Raw genomic sequence first — 19,287 nt, 5'->3', positions numbered from 1 at the left:
CACTGGAGCACAAGGGAATTTCCCTTTTGTCTTTTTTAACTGAAATGTCTATAACTGTTATCCTGTTCCTGTTTTAGGAAACGGCATATTTTAGTAGCAGATAATTTATTTCTGGAATTTTTTAAAAGGCTATTTTTTCCAATATATATTTATTTGATTGCCTTGGATCTTACTTGTGGCGTGAGTGATCTTCACTGAAGCATGTGGGGATCTTTTGTTGGAGCACGTGGGCTCAGTAGTTGTGGCTCAGTAGTTCCCCTGAGGCATGTGGGATCTTACTTCCCTGGCTAGAGATCAAACCCACATCCCCTTCATTGGAAGGCAGATTCTTAACCACTGACCACCACAGAAGTCCTCTTATTTCTTGAATTTTTATGTATGAACTCATTTAATCCTCACCACAATCACAGGTTCATGGATATCGAGGAATTTTGCCCCAGGATGGGTCATACTCAAAATCTCATTCATACCCATTTTAAATGATGAGATATGGGACTTAAGTTTGAACTTGAGCTGATGCTGTAATGAGTTGAGACTTTGGGGGATCTTGGGATGGAGTGAATGCACATTGCATGTGGGACAGACATAAATCTTTGAGAGCCAGACAGAATGTAGTAAGCTGATTAATAATCCCTGGAACTTGCAACTGGTACTGAATAATCCCTGGTACTTAACATGATAAAAAGTGAAGATGTGATTAAGTTAAGGACATTGCGACAAGATTATCTTGGTTTATTCAGGTGGTTCCAATGTAATCACAAGGGTTCTTATAAAAAAGCAGAAAGATCAGTCAAAAGATACATCAATGCAGATGAATCTATGAAACAGAATCAGGCACATAGAGAAGAGACTGATGGCTGCTAAGGGGACAGTGGGTAGGAGAGGTCTGGGTTGAGACTTTGGGAGTAGCAGATGCAAACTGGTATATGTAGAATCAATAAAACAATAAAGTCCTACTGTACAGCATGGGAAACTATATTCAATATCCAGAGACAAACCATAATGGAAAGTAATATGAAAAGGAATGTATATATATGTTGTATATATAGATGTACAGTTACTTTGCTATATACAAAGTGTACACAACTATTAACACAAAATTAACACAACACTGTAATTCAACTATTTTTGTTTAGTTGCTAAGTCATGTCAGACTCTTTGTGACCCCATGGACTGTAGCCCACCAGCATCCTCTATCCATGGGATTCTCCAGGCAAGAATTCTGGAGTGAGTTGCCATGTCCTCTTACAGAGTATTTTCCCAACCCAGGGATCAAACCCACATCTTCTACACTGGCAGGTGGATTCTTTACCACTGAGCCACCTGGGAAGCCCATTAAAGGATATGACAAGTTACCAAATATATAGTTTCCTGTACTATAAAATAAAGCCTTCTTGTTTATCCACAAATCAGCATTTCTGACTCTTACTTAAGAGTGTACAGGAATCACCTGAGTAGTTTGTTAAAGTGCAGATTCTGAATCAGTAAATCAGGGCGGGCCTCAGGTGAGGTGGATGTTGCTGGTCTGCCCCAACTTTGTGTAACAAGATTAAGATCAGTGCCTCTCAAACCTGAGCACACATCAGGATCACCTGAAGCACTTGTTAAAACAGATTGCTGGACCCCACCCAAAATGATTCAGTAGGTCTTGCTAGGGACTTCTCAGGTGACTGAGTGGGAAAGACTTTTCTGCCAAGCAGGAGATGTGAGTTCAATCCCTGGGTCAGGAAGATCCCCTGCAGAAGGAAATGGCAATCCACTTCAGTATTCTTGCCTGGGAAATCTCATGGACAGAAAAGCCTGGCAGGCTGCAGTCCATGGGGTCACAAAAGAGACACAACTTAGCGACTGAAGAACAACAGGTCTTGGTGGGGACTGAAAATTTGATTTTTAACAAGTTTGAAGATGATGATAATAGTCAGGAACCCGGGCTTTGAGAAACACTGCTCTAGAAGATGCTGTGACCCATAGCTTTGACCCTTTTGGGAATTTGGTGTACTGTCCCCCAAGGCCAGAGTTTTTGTTCTTTAATTTACAAAATCTTTTCGTTGCTCCCAGACTCACTTGGAGGACTTATTCATACTTTGTGTTTAGCTTGCTTATCTTTGTTGTTAAGAAATGTCTGAAATTTATGTTTTATTATCAGGATTTTGGTGAGATTTGTGTATTAATAAAAGAGGTCTCTGCATCTCTGCTGGCTCTGGGGACCCGCTGTTATTGAACAGTGACCACGTGCCAGACCTCACTTCAGGCTCTTTGCAGCCTCAACGTGACCATCCTTTCCCTCGACCACAGCATGGGCAGACCCCTCTGGCACCACCTGTCTGTGGGCCTCACCTCAAGGTCAGTGCTTGCCATTTTGTACATTACTCTTCAGGGTGGAGAAAGTGTTCTTTACCCATGCATGGAGCTCACCTAGTGCCAGGCATCACTCACTATCCGGATAACCAACTTTGCTACCAGATACAGCATTCCCTTTAAGAAGATAGGGGGCACCGTGCAGTGCTGCCGGATGGTCCAGGGAAGGGTTGGGTTAACCCAGAGGAGAATGGGAGCAGGGGAGCCTAGGGAGGGCCCCAGAAGGAAGGGGGCTGGACCGGGGCTGACTGGGTGAGCCAAGCCCGTCAGGTCCCACCACGGATCCAAGGAGGCCAGTGCTGCCTAGACACCCAAGGCTGGAAATCACTGTGAGGCCGGGCTGTGACGGGGGCGGGGCCTGCGCGGGGTCGGTGATGGGGGTGGGGCCTGCGCCGGGGGCGGAGGAGGTAGGTGCAGGTGAGACCCCCTTGGGCCGTCAGCATCCGTGACTCGAGCTATGTCACCCGGTTCTTCCACCTCCCTGATGACCTCTACTGCCCGCTCAACAGACCCGCTACCCGTCAGAGCCCACCACTGAGGCAGACAGGTTGGGCAGGAAACACACACAGCCTCTTCCAGGGCCCGCTTTATTTGGGAGAGGCGTGGGGAGGGCTCTCGGTCTGCTGTGCCCGGAGGAGAGCTCGCAGCTGGCCGATCTGCCAGTCAACGCTGGAGCGCGCGGTGCCTCCCAGGGCCTCGTACTGCTCCACGCTGTGTCCGTAGTCCCACACGTGGCTCACGTCGCCCGAGAACAGGGGGCTGAGGGGGAAGGCGGAGGTGGGCCAGGACCTCTTGGCCAGCCCAGTCTCAGAGGGCCTGGGCTTGCCTCCCAGCAGATGGGGGGAGGACAGGAAGGGGGACGCACCTGATGGTCTGCAGCTCCTGCAGTGACAGCTGATTGAGGGCGACCCCCTTGGTCTCAGCCATGAACACGGCTTTCCCGGAGGCCTCGTGGGCCTGGCGGAATGGCATCTGGGAGAGCCAGGGAGGAGGGCAGTGCTGACACAGCTTTCTCCACCCCTTGTTCTGTTGGGGTGCTGGCGCCCCCATGGCCCCCCCAACCCCGGCCTGGGGAACATCCCTGTCCCCTGGCCCCTCCACCCTGGCTGCCCCACACTCACCCCTTTTCGGACCAGGTAGTAGGCGAGGTCAGTGGCTAGCATGTCAGGACTCAGAGCCCGTCCCATGTTCTCACGGTGAATCTGGGGACAGCAGGCCAGGCCAGCAGTGAATCCAGGGGCCCTGGGTCCTGGAGCTGCCCGCCCCAGACCCACCCCGCTCAGTCAGGATGTCCCCTGCCTTGGACACACCCCCTCTCACCCACCCTGTCCTGCTTTCTGCTTGAGCTACCATTTCCCAACTATTGACAAGTGTTAGCGGTGTTACCAGGGCTGCCTCCTGATCTTTAGAATGCATCAGAACCACCTGCAGGGTTGATTAGACTATAGATCGTGTGGCCTATCCCAGAGCCTGTGATTCAGTGGGTCTGCAGGGGGGCCTAGGATTGCAGGTCTGTCAAGTTCTCAGGTGATGCTGATACTGCTGATCCCGGGACCACACTTTGAGAACCACTACTTTAGAGGCTCCTCTGTCCATGGGATTTCCCAGGCAAGAATACTGGAGCAGGTTGCCATTTCCTCCTCCAGGGGATCTTCCCAACCCAGGGATCGGAGCCAGGTCTCCTGCATTGGCAGGCGGATTCTTTTACCACTGTGCCACTGGGGAAGCCCAGGGGTCATCATACATCCTCTCCACTGTTGTATATTGAATTCTCCCACAGTAAGCGTTTAAAAAAGAAATCTGGTCAGGCCAGTTGAGGGGGCTCCTTGGATCTAACCCACTTCCATTCTCCTGCAGCAGCTTAACTGTGTCTCTTCACTGTTCCCAGGGCAGGACCAAGCACATACCCCCTCCCTCTGCCCCAGGTCTTCCGGACCCACCCACACCTGTCTCCTTTCAAGATCACCCTCCTGGCACACCACCCCCAAGTTTGAGAGCCTCGGGGAGAAGAGGTGTGTCTTGCCTGCAGGGTAGAGATGACACCAGTGGCCACTTGGAGGACAGCGCTCATGGTGTCGGACACTTCAAACACGGCTTCCTTGTCTTCCTGGGAGACACGTGGCAGGAAGTAAGGCCCCAGGAGCTGGGTCCCCACGGAGGCACCCCCACTGCCTCCCACTGGGAACACACAGCACCTCATACACCCCACATTGAGGAAGAGGAGAGAGCTCTCAGGGTGGTCAAGGGCTGGGTGTACATGATGGGAGGTGGCAATTCTGTGGGGCCCCTGCCCAGATGAGCCAAGACCCCAAGAACTGGTGTGTGAGGTAGAACAGGCGGGTCCCGAACCTGTAAGTCCTTGTTGTAGGTGCTCGGAAGTCCCTTGAGTGTCATCAGGAGCCCAGCACACTGCGGGGAAAGGGAGGACTTCGGAGCTTGTCCAGGATGTTCCCTCTGGACCCTTGGGTCAGCCCTGAGGCTGTGCCCCCTTCCCTGCCTGGCTCACCCGCCCAAACACTCGCCCCGCCTTGCTCCGGATCAGCTCCAGGCTGTCTGGGTTTTTCTTCTGGGGCATCAGACTGCTTCCGGTGCTGGAGACACAGATGTTGGGGCTGAAGGGGCTCCTGCGCCACTTGGCTGGTCTGCTGGGCAGCTCTGCCCAGGGTGGGGGTGGGGAGGAATCAAGCCCTTCCGGGGGCTGCAGGGCTAGGCGAGGGTGGGCGCAGCCTCACCTGTAGGCATCTGAGAGCTGCACGAAGCTGAACTCCTTGGTGCCATAGAGGATGAGATCCTCAGCCATCCTGCTGAGGTGGGTCATGCACAGCGAAGCCCAGAACAGGAACTCGGCTTGTGGGAGAAAAGAGAGAGCAAACTGTCTGCTCACCAGGCCTGTCTTGCTGCTCACCCAGCCTGGAGAGGCTCCAGGTGGGCCATACGGGGGTGGCAGGAAGCTGGAGAGGAACCAGGGTGGGGGGAACAGAGGCAGCACACACTGCAGGGGACTGGCCCTGGAGGACAGGCGGGCTGGCTCCCAGGTTGTTATTGTTTAGTTGCTAAGTCGTGTCTGACTCTCTTGCGACCCCATGGACTGCAGCCCAAAAGGCTCCTCTGTCCATGGGATTTCCCAGGCAAGAATCCTGGCATGGATTGCCATTTCCTACTCCAGGGGGTCTTCCCGACCCAGGGATCAAACCCGCATCTCCTGCTTGGCTCCCAGGACTCACCCACAAAGTCTCGCTCACTGGTGGCATCCATGCTGTTGAGAGTGATGGCCCCAAAGTCCAGTTCTGAGTGAGGCGGGAAAGGGAAGGCAATAGGGCTGGGCTGGAGGGCTGGGAAGGGCCTTCTCCCTTCCCCGAACCAGGTTGCCCAGCCACCTCCCCCTGGACCCCTTTTCAGGGAGGCAGAGTAGGGAGGGACAGGAGTTGAGGTCTCTTGTACAGGTCCCAGGAGGGAGGTGGGAGTCCTGAGTCTCCCCGGCTCTACGTACCCCTAGCATGGCCTCCCCAGGCCACTCTAGCCTCGTGTCCACAGAAACAAACCAGAGTTTCACCCAGACCCCTGCCGTCTCTAGGTGTGTGTCTGTGGGACCTGGCAGGTACTGAGGATGGTCTCCCAGGAAAGGAGGGGCAGGGTGCCTCACCTGCTCGGAGCAGTTCCCGGTCCACACCCAGGGGGTTGCCTGCGATGGCCCCGCTGCAGAGTGGGGTGGGGTTCTGAGTGACCAGGGCTCCCACAGGCAGGCCCTGGCCGCACACACATGCACATGCATGCTGCGTGCTGGTTGCCAGGGCCAGAGCCTGGTCAGCTTGGGAGCCAGACACCTGTCCCCACAGGTGGGGAAACACAGCTGGCTGGCTCTCCAGGGAGCCCTGGCTTTGCTGTGACATACTCGTTCTCATCTTAGAGCTGAGGGCCCATGTATGGTCCCCTTCCCACCCTGGACAGGGAGGCTGATCGCCTGGCTTCCTGTCCCCCTCTGTCCTTCCTGGCTCCTCCTCTTCTGCTGAACCCCTAGGACCACGTTAACTAGGTGGCAAGAACCCCACTCCACCCTCTGAGCACTGGGCCCTGCTCACCTCCCCAGGGGCAGGACGTTGATCCGCTTCCGCACCTCCAGCAGCCTTTCAGAGTCTCTGGTCAGAGCCACCGCATGGCTGTGGAAGGCCAGGAGGCCAGAGCGTCAGGGCAGCCTGGCCTGGCCCCTCCCCTCTGCCACGCCCCCAATCACATCCTCCATCGCGAGTCTCCATCATGACCCCTCTGACCTCAGGATCCAGTGGCTCCAGCGGATCGGCTGAGCCCTCTGCAGGTGTGTGTACCCTGGGAAGAGGACATCACGTTCCCTGAGGGGAAGAGCAAGGACAGGGTGTGTGAGGGGCTCTCAAGATTCAGGTGAGGCCTGCCTGTCACACTTGGGACCCTGCAGGCCTGGGGCCCTCTTGGGAACAGCAGGGCAGGCTTGCCAAGGATCTGCCTGTTTGAGGGACCAAGTGACCTCCTGAAGACAATACATGGTGTCAGCGAAGGTTGGGAAGCAGGCAGTGTGCTGGGCCGTGGCTGTGGGGCCTTCAGGGGATGAGTGTAGGACCTGATGTAGATCACACCTTCAGCTCCCGCCTCTGCACCTTGGCAGCAGATCTGGGCAGGAGCCAGGGCAGGGAGGAAGGTGCACGGCCGGTACCACTGGCACTGAGAGGCTGAGTTTGTGAGCATGAGAGGAGCCCTGGAGGAGCCCAGAAAAGCTGGGAACATTTTAGCGTAGGCTACACAGTAGCAGAGATGCTGTGGGTGATGGTTCTGGTTTGTTAATATTAATGACTTTATTGATATATAATTAATATACCAATCACCCATTTAAAGTGTACCATCACCCCAAGAGAGAAACCCTTACTCATTAGCACTCACTCACTCCCTATTCTCCCAACACCTGTCTCCCACAGGATGACATTTCTGGGCCCTTGTTTTCCCCTAGTTGTGAAGTCAGTGAAACTGGGGTTACTGGGAGTTGGGACAAGGAAGGCTCAACCCCGTCTCTGACACAAGTAGACTCTTCTCAGCAGTCATGTCACAGAGCTTTGGGCTGAGGTCAGTGGGAGGCAGCCCTCAGCTCTCTCCTTTGCCTGTGGTGCTGGGCAGCGATGGGCGACCTGAGATGCAGGCAGCTGAGAAAGGACTCTCTGGCAGCCCCAGCAAACCAGCCCCTTCCTCAGGCTTCAGGGCACCTGCCTGGTGCCTTAGCCTCCAGCCTGTGAATCCACAAAGGGTGAGCTCCCCTGCGTGTCAAGCTGGGCCAGCTGTGGGTAGGCGATGCTGAAAGAAATGGCCCACTGCTGGCTGCTCTGCCTCACTCGGCCCAGGAGTTCTGGGGCTCCCAGTACCCCAGAGCCTGGCCCCCCTGCCCTCTTCACCCTGCCACTTAGGTCTGGCATTCAGGCTACCTGTCTCAGGGGAGCAGAGACCTTGGCTGCCCTCCTGGCCCTCTCTGCCACCTGGTGACCCCGGGACTCACGCCTCTGCCCGATCCACCATGGTTCTGATGAGTTCGCAGAGGAGGGCTGAGAGCATGGAGCAATTCTGCCGCATCCACAGCCTGAGGTCAGTGACCACCTGGGGGGAGGAGGAGCTGGCACTCAGGGACTCAGCCCTAACTCTGCTCCCTGGACCCCCCAAGGTTAGGAAGGCCCCCAGTGCGGGGCAGGGAGGTGGCGGCACCTGGTCGTTCCGACTTCGTCCCGTGTGCAGCTTCCCCGCGGTTTCACCAATGAGCTCCTGGGGGTGGAGAGAGGCATGCAGTTGGGGTCTGCCTGCTCACAGCCCTGTGGGGTCAGCTCAGGCAGTTCCACTTCCTCCCTGGCCTGTGACTCTCCCTCCCTGCCCTGGGGTCCCCTGGATCTGCCTAATCTCTGCCATCTCTGCTGCTGCCTCCTGCTCTGAAGTCCCAGTGATGAAGTGAACAGAATGGTGGTGCTTATGCTCAAGTGGCCCCAGGCAAGGCAGAGAGGGGAGGGGTAGGGGATGAGGCAGTGGGTGTCACACCTTCAGACGCCGCTCATTGGCCGTATGGATGTCCTCATCATTGGGGTTTAGTTTGAAGGTGCCCTGAGCCCACTCCTCAGCTACCTGCAGAGATGGCAGCAACACAGGGGTCAGGAGGGCAGGCATTGGCAGCTGAGTCCTGGCAGCATTCCGCCCTTGCGAGCATCTCAGGTCCAGAGCACCTTTCTCAGGAGCCACAGGATCACAGGGGCATTGAGGGATGAAGAGAGATGGTCAGCGCTGCACGTGGTTGAAGGGCACCTCTCTAGGCATCTGATCACTACGAGGGGAGATCCCAAGCCTGTCATCTGGGGATGTTACTGCAGCCTGTACTTGGGGATTTGGTGAAAGCCTGCGTCCACAGCAAGGGGTGAGGGGCATGCTCTGGGGTGGGCCTGGGGGTGTGGAGAGTACCTTGTCCAGGCCATGGAGTATCTGGTCCATCTCGGCTTTGGTGAGGAGCCCCGCCTTCTCCAGGCCCCGGCTGTAGGCTTTGCTGCCCTGCACGTCCGCCTCCCAGAGGTGCCGGTCGTACGTGATGGACGAGTTGAACTTTTCCATGATGGGGTCCACTGTGCCCACAAACCGGCCACCCCATAGCTTCCCGCTCTGGCCAGAAGGGCAGAAGCGATTAATCTCCTCCCCCCTTGAGAACAATGCCTCCCACAAAGAGCCCTCAGGAGAGTTACCCAGTCTGATGGCAGTGGGAGCCAGTGGGTAGGGTTATTCTCACTGGACAGATAAGGAAACTGAGGCTTAGAGAGGGTCAGGAGCTTTCCCAGAGTCGGTCAGGGAGTGAATGTGGGAACCTGACTGGACACTGAAGTTAGGGTTCTTTCCCATCATGGGGCACTGAGGACATAAGTTCTCCTCTGTCCCCCTGCAATGTCCCAGACTTCTGTTAGCCACCTAACCATAGGCCTTTATATAACCTCTCTAATCTCAGGGTTGCCCCTCTATACAAAAGGAATAAGAATAGTATTTATCTGGTGGGGTTGTTGTGAGTATTCAGTTAGATTAAGCTAATTGCGTATACAGCACAGTGCCTGGTACTCAGTAAATTCTAGATATTATTCAGGGAGGGGCCGAGGACTACCAGGGGTCAGGGTGTGCATTAGCTCCACTCCTGTTTTCTGCATGTCCCCCTGGGCTCTCCACCACCACCCCAGGCTGGGAGCTGACACTTCAGTGCCCAGCAACCTCAGCTGCCAGTGGACTCTGCCCTGCAGATGCAGTCTCTGCCCTCCCTGTGAGCTGGACCCGCCCCTCGCCCTCATGCTGCCCCGCCAAGCCCAGATCTCCAGCAAAGCACCACGTGGGGCCCTGGTCCTGACCACTGGGGCCCGAGGGCCTCAGCCAGCTAGTCAGGATGCAGAGCCAGGCCTTCAGCAAGGCGTCACCTGGCATCCCCTCCCCCAGCAGGCCCCTGGACTCCCTTCATGGGTTGTTAGTAATAACAGCTATTTAACAACTGGGGCTGCAGCCAGACCAATTAGTGCCAACCCACAGGACAGCCTGGGGCAAGCAGAGATCACCCAGAGCCCTGGACTCCTGAAGGCAGTCCATTCTGCAGTGGAGCTTGGGTCCAAGCTCCTACGCCGCTGGCAGGCTTAAAAGGACTCCAGGGGGATGTCAGAGTGAGATGCTACCACATGTACACCAAGGGAGGGGCGAGGTGACAGCAGAGGGCACGGCTATGAACCAGGGCATAACTGGGCCAGAAAGATGTGAGGGGTGAGGGGAGAGGGACATTGATTGGCTGAGAGAAAAGAGCAATAGCTTTTTTTTTTTTTTTTTTTAATTTTGCCATGCATGCAGGTAGTGGGATCTTATTTCCCTCAACCAGGGATTGAACCCTAGCCCTCAGTGGTGAAAGCCAGGAGTCCTAACCACTGGACCGCTAGGGATTTCCCAGCAATAGTCAATTTAGAACACACACAGGAAACACCAGTGTTATCCCTCTTAATGTCATTAGCCATGATTTATTAACACCTACTATTGCTTGGCCCTGTGCTAGGCATTTCCAGATGCCGTTATACCCTCTATGAGGTTACCCCTATTTTACAAATGAGGAAATATGCTCAGGGAGGTTGAATGACTGCTTCAGAAACCAAGTCTGTTTGGCTGCAAAGCCCAGGCCCTGCCACAGGCCCTCTGCCATGACCCAGAAGCTAGCAGAGCAGACAGTCTTAACCCATTTATTCAGTAAACAAACTGAGGCCCAAGAGGAAGTGACTTGCCAGCTAATGGGTGCCAGAGGGGTCTGGAACCCACACCTTGTGATTCCCAGGCCCAGGGTTCCCTTCTCGGCATCAAGCAAACAGCCCTTTTACCTGAAAGTTTCAAAGCAATGACCTCACCATCCGGTACCTCACAGAGGAGGCAGACAGCTAATATTCTCCCCATCAGCCAGGTAAATCGAGGCCCAAGAAAAGGGATCTGTGCCTCAGACTCCTGCCACTCGGTCAGGGAGAGAACCCAGGAGTCCTCTGGCTCTGAGGGGGAGGGGCCAGTGGGACAGGAAGCCACCAGGTCCTGGAGCCACAAGGCACGATTCCCTGCCTCCTGGCTCTTAACAAACACAAGAATCACAGGGACAACTGCTAAGGCAGGGGAGGGGCACAGGATGGGGAGGGGTGGGGTGGGGGTAGGGGGTGAGTGGGAGGGAAGAAAGGAATGAACAGGTTGGGAGGCTGAGTGAGTGGGAGGCACCTTTCCCCGCCAGGCCGAGAGCGCTGTCAGGTCAGGTGAGGTCAGAGCTGCTTTTCCCAGGAGTGCGGGTTGGTGGGTTTGCCACACAGGCTGGGGAGGGGTGAGGGACGCGGGAGAGCAGATGGTGGTGGGGACACAGGAAAGAAGGGACAAAATTATCTTCCGGGCTCTGGCAGGTGCGCCAGGGAGCCTGCCTGGAGCCAAAGAGGACAGTACCCCAGGGCGACAGGCGCAGGTCACGCCCCGGCTGGCTCCCAGGGCGCCCCTCGTCCCCATTTGGAGGCTTGGAGGACGAGCGTCCCCGAGGTCCCTCTCACCTCCGATGCCATGTTGGGCGGTTCCTTGTCCTCCGGGAGCCTAGGTCCTCCGGGTCTAAAAAACAAGGCGGGACTGACGACCTCCTAGGCCACCGGGCGGGGTCCCCCGGGCGGGTCCGACACCGGGTTGGGGCACCGCGCCTGTCGGAGGGCAGTCGGTGGAGGAGGCGGACGTGGGCAGCGCCCAGCGCGCTCTCCCGGGTCGTCTGCGTCCTCCGCTCCCGCCCGTCCTGCCAGTCCGGCAGCCGAACACTTACGCCGCCTGACCGCGCCGCGAGTCTCTTGCCCAGCCGCTGGGCTGGGCTTTTCTGGCTGGGAAATCGTCAGCAGCGGCTCGGCGCTGTCCCCGCCTCCAGTCGGTGGACACACCAATCCCAGGCGGCCTCTCCAGGTGGGCGTTGCCTCCCCCCTCCAATCCTGGTTGTGGCGGAGCCGTCTCCGGAGCGGATTTGAGCTTGAGCGGCCCCAGTGAGAGGGTAAGGGACTGGAAGGGTGGTGCCTGGGCGACAGTGCTCAAGGCTGCAGACTGTTCCGGGCCCTGGAGACCCGGGAAAGGGGTAGAGGTAAAGACTCTGGGCCGCACCTGGCGGGCTCACAGGACATGAAAGGTGAAAAGCCACGCCCGATTCTTCATTCATTCAACAAACTCGTACTCGATACCGCCTATGTGATAGGTACAGTTTATTAGACACTGAAGAAAAAGAAATGATGCTTGCCTCAAGAAGTTCATAACAAAGCATAGACAAGGTGTGCAGCGGGACACAGAGGACAGCGCAGAGTGGGGCGTTTATCTTGGAGTATTCAGGAAAGATTTTCTTGACATGATTAATTATTCAGCAGAAATGATAGCCCGGGTTCTAGGGATTAAGGAGTCTCGAACTTCTGCTCTGGAAATTCTACATTCTGGGGGAGATGTCCCCTGAGTTGGGTCTTGGAAGATGAGGGTTTGTTGTTCAGTCGCCAAGTCCGACTCTTTGGGACCCCATGGACTGCAACACTCCTCTGCCTCCACTATCTCCGGAGTTTGCTCAAATTCCTGTTCTTTGAGTCGTTAGCTCAGCGAAAAGGGGAGGGGTTAGAACATTCCCTTTAGGGGATGGGCAGCCTGGGCAAGGTTCGGGAGGCCAGAGGCGGGAAAGTGAAAGACCTGCTTGGAGAATAGGAAACCATTAGAGTGGCTATAACAAAGGGTCAGGGGCTTGAGGATGGCGGTGGGGAGGAGAAGTAGGAAGTAGGTTGGGACAAGTTTGTAAAACGGCCTTGAAAGTCAACTGAGAAGGTTTGGACCAATAGCTGGAATACCTCGGGGGTTGAATATTTTTAGCCCTCACTCAAGTGTGGGATTACTTGGAGTTCCTAGAATTCATAAAGCTGTTGCAAGGTTTCCTAAATGCTCTTCCCTATGCCTGGGAAACCGTTCCCTCCCTGTCTTGCTACTCCCTTTCATCCATCAATATTGGAGCCAGTGTTGGAAAGACTCCCCACTGATGCAGATGTCTAGCTCTGGGGTCCTGTATGCTCCCAGGAAAAGAGGGAGACTGGGAGGGAAAGGAAACATTCTTACATCATCACATCTCCTGAGCATCTTCAGAAATCCAAAGCTCTGGCTCCTGCCTGAGGGAAGAAAAGGTTAAGGAAGAAATTTGGAGATAGCCGGAGGCATTTCCAGTATATAAATAGAACAACAAACAAAATGACAATGATAACTAATACTTCTTGACTTCTAATTGTGTGCCAGGCTCTATCTATGCTGAACATATTATATAGCGATTATGTACTTATATCCTCACAACCACCCTCTGTGGTCAATGCTATAATTATTCCCATTCTGCTGATGAGAATACTGAGGCTGGGAGTCCCAAAACACCCAGCTAGGAAGTAGCAGAGCTGAGAATGACCTTCAGGAGTATGACCACAAAGCCAGTGTTCTGTGCAGGCAGCAAGAACATCCATCTGGGGAGCCTTGACTCCAAGCAAATCTGTGTTCATTTTCTTTGCCAGCTTGGCGGTCCAGGACTGTTCAGACAATGAATCATACCCATTTTCAGCTGAGACCTGAGTGCTGTATGGAATTTACCTTCCTTGGGAGACTGGAAACTTTGTCTGGTCTCTGTCCCCTGAAATGTCCACATTGGTACAGCAAAAGGGTCTAGGAAGAATTTAGTGTAGAACAGGGAGAAATCCTTAATGTTGGCAGAAGACAGGCGAGGTTGGAGTTGACCAGATAAGAGTGAGAACCCTGGCTTGGACACTTCTTGACCACTCTGTGAGCTTCACTGTCCTCTCTGTGACTCGGGCTGATCATAGTGCTTAATTCTGAGAACTCCTGAGAGAAGTGAATGAGACCATGCTAACACCATGCCTGGTACATATCCTGAAGGAGATTTGGTGAGGATTCGATGAGTGTACAATTGTGAAAGGCTCAGATCAGCTCTCTGGCAGCTTGTAAGCACCAAGCAAATCTTAGTATTCTAGACTCTCCCTGGGTGACTTCACTTTAAAGGCTTCAATTTCTACTTAAACCTTCAAAAGCTCTGTGATTTTTTTCTGAGCTCTAAACCTGAATGCTTTAATGTTCAACAGGATATTTCTCCTTGGAGGACATACATGAATCTTTGCTCTTGTTCTAGCCCTTTGTATATCCAGTACTTAATACCTCTGCCTAAAAAATTAGCTGTTAAGAAAAAAAAAACAAAACTATTTTCTAGGATAATGTGCTTTGGAGGGGAACAACAGAGACTCCACAGGCAGCCTCAAGTTAGGAAAGTTGCAGGGGGGCTCTGAGTGGGGACAGGCCAGGCAGGAATTTCAGCTATGTGGCCTGGGTTACCTTTTTATGCAGGCTCCTTGCGGGCAGCCTTCCCTTGGGGTTGGGCCTGTCTCCTGACTACTTGGCTGTCCCCATGGGATAGATTGGGTGGCTGCATATGGCCTGAAAAGTCTTAGGGGAGCATCTGTCAGAGAAACAAGTGTAGCCATCTTATCATGGGGCCCTCAGAAGTACTCACCTCTTCTGTGGCAGCCCATCCTTGAAGCCTTGGCCTTGTGTGTTCTTCCCTGCGCCCAGTTCAAACACCCCTGGCTTTGGGACGCCTCTCCACCTCATTAGTCATCCCCTCCTCTGTTCCATAGCGTCTAAACACAGGGGATTGTAGTTATTGATGTCCAGAGCTCGTTCACAACTAGGCTGGCAGCCGGCCAGGGCAGGAGGTGTGTATTATTCATATATGTATCATCACCACCCAGTGAGCCATCAGTACATGTTTGTTGAGTGAATAACACAACGGGGAATCTCCACATGAATTAGGCCATCTGGGTTTGGGTTGGCATTTTATTTACTTGTTGATTTTTAAAGTAAATTAATTGTTTTAAAAATACTTTTGTAGGGAGTTCCCTGGTGGTCCAGTGGTTAGGACTTGGTGCTTTCACTGCTGTGGCCCTGGGTTCAACCTTCAGTCAGGGAACTAAGATTCTGCAAGCCATGTGGCTTGGCCAAAAATTTTTTTTTTCTATTTTGTAGTTTTAAAATAACATGTAAAAAAATAAAATAAAATAACATGTATATTGAAAAACATTTAAAAAATTGCAAATGTGTAAAGTTAAATGTTAAAAATTCCCCTCACTTCCCTTCCAATGCAGGTGTCACAGGCAAATACCGGTAAAAACCATTTTAATAACTTTATTGATATATAATCCAAATATCTTACAATTCACCTATTTAAGGTGTACACTTCATTGTTTTTTTGGTAAATTCACAGGAATGTGCAACCATTATCACAATCTAATTTTAGGACATTTTTGTATCTCTCCAAAGTAACTCAGTACCCATCAGCTTCCCATCACCACCTCTACCCGCTCCCAACCCTAAGCAGCAACTACTAATCCACTTCCTCTCTAAAGGTTGTTTTTTTTTTCTTTTTGCCTATTCTTGGACATATCGTATAAATGGAATCATATAATATGCTGTCTTTTGTGTCTGGCTTCTTTCACTTAGCATGTATTTGAGGGTCTTCCATGTTGTAGCATGTATAAGTACTCCATTCCTTTTTATTGCTAAATAGTATTCCATTGTATTAATACTGCATGTTGCATTTATCCAGTCATTAATCACTATTAACAATTTAATACACTTCATGTATTTGTTCAGATTTGCCTGGGTTTAAATCCCTACAGGCCTAGATGAGTGACTCTGGGTAAATTATAATCTCACCAAGCTTGGCTCAAGTTTCCTCAGTAGTAAAATTTGGATAACAAAGGAAACTACCGAATAGAGTGTCATGACTGTACTGTCAGTAATTATTATTTGTTGAGCACTTAGTATGTGCTAGGCACTTTAGATATCTAACAGATCCATAATTTATACATTAGGGAATTAAGGTTAGGAGAAGTTAAGTAAACTCCCAAGGTTAAATGGCCCCTAAGAAAGTGATGGAGGTAAATAGAATCACAGGCTGCCTGCAAAGCCTGCACTGTTAACTGTTAAAATCATGGAATAGTAAAGCACTTATCAAGAACCTTGCAAAGAGAATGTTTAGTAAATGATAACTGCTATAGCTATAAAAAAAGTGGGAAAAAATTAGCAATTGACTCATTGTCTAAAGACACCAACCGCAAACTTCCCTGGTGGTCCAGTGGCTAAAACTCCATGTTCCCGGTGCAGAGGGCTCTTGTTCCATCCCTAGTTTGGAAACTAGATCCCGCATGTCACAACAAACACCCAGAGAAGCCAAATGAATGAATAAATAAAAAATTTAAAAGATAGCATCTTAAAAAAACAAAAGACACCTGTCATTCTCATTTTTGGCATATTTCCTTCCAGTCTTAAAGGAATATTTCAAACATACCAAAAATCCAGAAGATAAGATACTGACGGTTCTGTTGATGTCTTTTTGTAAGAACACAAAACTTAGTAGATTAGGTGGTTCTAGCGCCAATACCGGAGAAGGCAATGGCACCCCACTCCAGTACTCTTGCCTGGAAAATCCCATGGATGAAGGAGCCTGGTAGGCTGCAGTCCATGGGGTCGCTAAAAGTCGGACACGACTGAGCGACTTCACTTTCACTTTTCACTTCGCTGCACTGGAGAAGGAAATGGCAACCCACTCCAGTGTTCTTGCCTGGAGAATCCCAGGGACAGGGGAGCCTGGTGGGCTGCCGTCTATGGGGTCGCACAGAGTCGGACACGACTGACGTGACTTAGCAGCAGCAGCAGCAGCGCCAATACTCTTAGATATTTTTTCCCCATGCTTATTTTTCCTTAAATTACTAGTCATACCACATCATTTTCCATCTTTTAAAAATCCTATCTTGAGCATTTCCCCAGCATATAAATTATGCTACATGATTTCTCATGTTACATATATTATACTGTATGGATGAAACAAGATTGATCAATTCCTCATTGCTGAGCATTTACGCTCTATCTCAGCAACATTATCATTACACAGCGATCTTTCTTCAAGTATCTGATAATTCCCTTTGGGCAACTTTCTAGAAAGGCCGAAAGGTCAGAGACTGTGCTTCTCATTAAGGTTCTTTACACTTCCCTACTAAGTAACGCCGATGAATGGGAAATGGAAGGAGGCTGAGGTTTTTTGTTTTTTTTTCCCCCCATCTTTTAGAACGTGTTATTCAAGTATAACACACATACAGAAAAGTGCACCTATGCATGGAGCTCAATGGATTTTCAGAAACGGAACGGAACACACCGCGTACCCAGCACCCAGGTCCAGAAATACAGCTCCGGGCCGCCTCGCCACTAGCCATCGCTAATATCTGAGGGGTCTTTAACGCCGCAAAGACCTGCTAATCCGATTATGTCTTTGGAAACTTACTAATGTAAGTTAATACTACTTCTATACAACCTAGACAACGAAAACGTGAGCTTAATGTTCTCGCAAACGCTTAACATTCTGATTCCGAGACAGGCGAAGAGCATAGGCGTTCAAATGGCCAGAGGGGCCCGTCCCGCTCGCGGCCCCGCGGGCGTCCTCCAGGCTCCCGGCGTGCATCGCGGCGATCCCGGCGTGCATCGCGGCGCGCGGAGCCGGCTCTGGGGCGTGTGGCGCGGAGCCGGGAGCCGCAGCTTCTCGGCCTGGAGCTCGGCGTGTGCTGGTGACCCGAGGAGAAGAGGCGGAGAAGACATGGAAGTGTAAGTGGTTCGCGGGCGTGCAGCGGGCTTTGGGCCGACGCTCACAGCTCGGGACGTCTCGGCCCTGGGAGCCGGCAGACGGGGGCCTGGGGCGACCTCTCGTCGCGGCGCGCTGGAAGGAAGGGGCTCCCGCTCTGGCCCGCTGACCTTCGCGCCCACTCCCACCGCGTGCCCAGGTCGCGGGGCGGCGTGCAAGTTGGCCCAGCTGCCTTTAAGTGCCTGTTCCCTCCCTCATCCACTCACTCCTGTTGCAGGGGTCACCGTGGGGAGCTAGGCTCAGTGTCGGAACCGGGACTGAGGTAGAAAGCCCTGGGTCCAGCCTAGAGGTACCAGAAGGAAAGATGGGTAAATCCTGGGGTGGAGCTTTGTTTAGGGGCCGTGGGCTCCTGGGGAGGCCTTAGTCAGAAGAAGTGCTCTCCGAGTTTGATGGGAAGTTGGTGTATTTAGCCGTGTGTGTGTGTGTCGAGGGTAAAAGCCATTCTAACAATTTTAACTCCGCATAGCCTTTTCCGTGTCTGCTCATTGTTCCTCGTGCAAATGGAAGTTTTTGCGCCTATTGTGTAATGAATTTTTCCATGGTTGACAACTTACTTTGTTGTTTAGTCGCTCGGTCGTATCCGACTCTTTGCAACGCAGTGGACTGCAGCACGCCAGGTTTCCCTGCCCATCACCATCTCCCGGCGTTTGCTCAAACTCATGTCCATTGAGTCGGTGATGCTATCCTACCACTTCGTCCTCTGTGTCCCCTTCTCCTGCCTTCAGTCTTTTTCAGTATCCAGGTCTTTTTGAAAGAGTCGGTTCTTCACATCAGGTGGCCGAAGTATTGGAGCGTTAGCTTCAGCATCAGTCCTTCCAATGAGTATTCAGGGTTGATTTCCTTTACGTTAACTTATAGTCATCCGCATATTGTGTTTTCTTTGGCACTGATTAATACTTATATTTTCCTTTATGTTTTTGTGCCTCGTGTTTAATGTCTACATGTACTAGTGTTTTTCAGGCTTAAAAAAAAGCACAGTAGCTATATGTAAATGAAAGCTTCCTAAGACGATACCATACACTCTGATACTCTCTTCTCTTTTATTAAAATAGAATGTTAACCCACTAAATTGATTTTGCAATCCACTGCTGCTGCTGCTAAGTCGCTTCAGTCGTGTCCGACTCTGTGTGATCCCATAGACGGCAGCCCACCAGGCTCCCCCGTCCCTGGGATTCTCCAGGCAAGAACACTGGAGTGGGTTGCCATTTCCTTCTCCAATGCATGAAAGTGAAAAATGAAAAGTGAAAGTGAAGTCTGTCAGTCATGTCCAACTCTTAGCGACCCCATGGATTGCAGCCTATCAGACTCCTCCATCCATGGGATTTTCCAGGCAAGAGTACTGGAGTGGGGTGCCATTGCCTTCTCCGTGCAATCCACTAATGGGGTTTCATATGAAACTTGAAAAAACATGGACATATATTACTCTAGTCCAACCCATTATCAGTTTTTCCCTCTTCACTAAGCATTTCCTGTCAGCATACAAACCTGTTTTAATTTATCTGTCTTAAAAAAAGATCCCTTGTCTTACTAAACTCTGCCAATGGATGGAGGCAGTCCTGGTCCCCTCGCTGTGACTCAGTTGGGAAGCCAAGGCAGGCATCGACAGGTGAAAAGGGCTAGATGGTGACCTGGAGTAATTTATGAGTGAGCGACACTGAGAATTCATTTCACAC

At 52.1% G+C, this 19,287-nt stretch overlaps 3 protein-coding genes across 11 annotated transcripts in view; 2 read left to right on the top strand and 1 right to left on the bottom strand.

The window, feature by feature from the left end:
• Positions 1–2,248, top strand: part of LOC113883524 (beta-glucuronidase-like) — a 32,528-nt gene extending 30,280 nt beyond the window's left edge. Inside the window, 1 exon segment of the mRNA XM_027527313.1 lies at positions 2,147–2,248. Coding sequence (XP_027383114.1) covers positions 2,147–2,148 — 2 coding nt within the window. The 3' untranslated portion in view covers positions 2,149–2,248.
• A 14-nt stretch (positions 2,249–2,262) lies between these two features.
• CRCP (CGRP receptor component) overlaps positions 2,263–19,287 on the top strand; it is a 49,268-nt gene continuing 32,243 nt past the window's right edge. For 2 of the 4 annotated variants that reach the window (XM_027527323.1, XM_027527322.1), the window contains exons 1-2: positions 2,263–2,343; positions 17,048–17,577. In XM_027527323.1, coding sequence (XP_027383124.1) covers positions 17,315–17,577 — 263 coding nt within the window. In that variant the 5' untranslated portion in view covers positions 2,263–2,343; positions 17,048–17,314. The remainder of the gene's footprint in view (positions 2,344–17,047; positions 17,578–19,287) is intronic. The other 2 variants (XM_027527321.1, XM_027527320.1) reach the window with 2 other exon arrangements.
• On the bottom strand, positions 2,927–11,736 carry ASL (argininosuccinate lyase). 6 transcript variants are annotated; one of them, XM_027527314.1, is made up of 18 exons: positions 11,684–11,728; positions 11,427–11,481; positions 11,110–11,199; positions 8,812–9,006; positions 8,398–8,481; positions 8,074–8,130; positions 7,871–7,968; positions 6,627–6,704; positions 6,438–6,515; positions 6,002–6,054; positions 5,583–5,645; positions 5,091–5,205; positions 4,865–4,949; positions 4,708–4,767; positions 4,382–4,465; positions 3,480–3,560; positions 3,224–3,330; positions 2,934–3,117 (listed from the first exon to the last, which is right to left on the bottom strand). In XM_027527314.1, exons 2-18 carry the CDS (start codon positions 11,436–11,438, stop codon positions 2,946–2,948), a joined length of 1,512 nt encoding a protein of 503 aa, XP_027383115.1. In that variant the 5' UTR covers positions 11,439–11,481; positions 11,684–11,728; the 3' UTR covers positions 2,934–2,945. The 6 variants fall into 6 exon arrangements, with proteins under 6 accessions (XP_027383116.1, XP_027383115.1, XP_027383120.1 ...); XM_027527319.1 differs by lacking the exon at positions 11,110–11,199 and adding an exon at positions 10,638–10,730 and having other exon boundaries at positions 11,684–11,701; XM_027527315.1 differs by lacking the exon at positions 11,684–11,728 and having other exon boundaries at positions 2,927–3,117; positions 11,427–11,662.

The sequence above is a fragment of the Bos indicus x Bos taurus genome, chromosome 25, assembly GCF_003369695.1.
Source record: "Bos indicus x Bos taurus breed Angus x Brahman F1 hybrid chromosome 25, Bos_hybrid_MaternalHap_v2.0, whole genome shotgun sequence".
Taxonomy (NCBI): Eukaryota; Metazoa; Chordata; class Mammalia; order Artiodactyla; family Bovidae; genus Bos; species Bos indicus x Bos taurus.
Note: the sequence above shows the minus strand (reverse complement) of the source record. Positions and strands in the feature narration are given on the sequence as shown.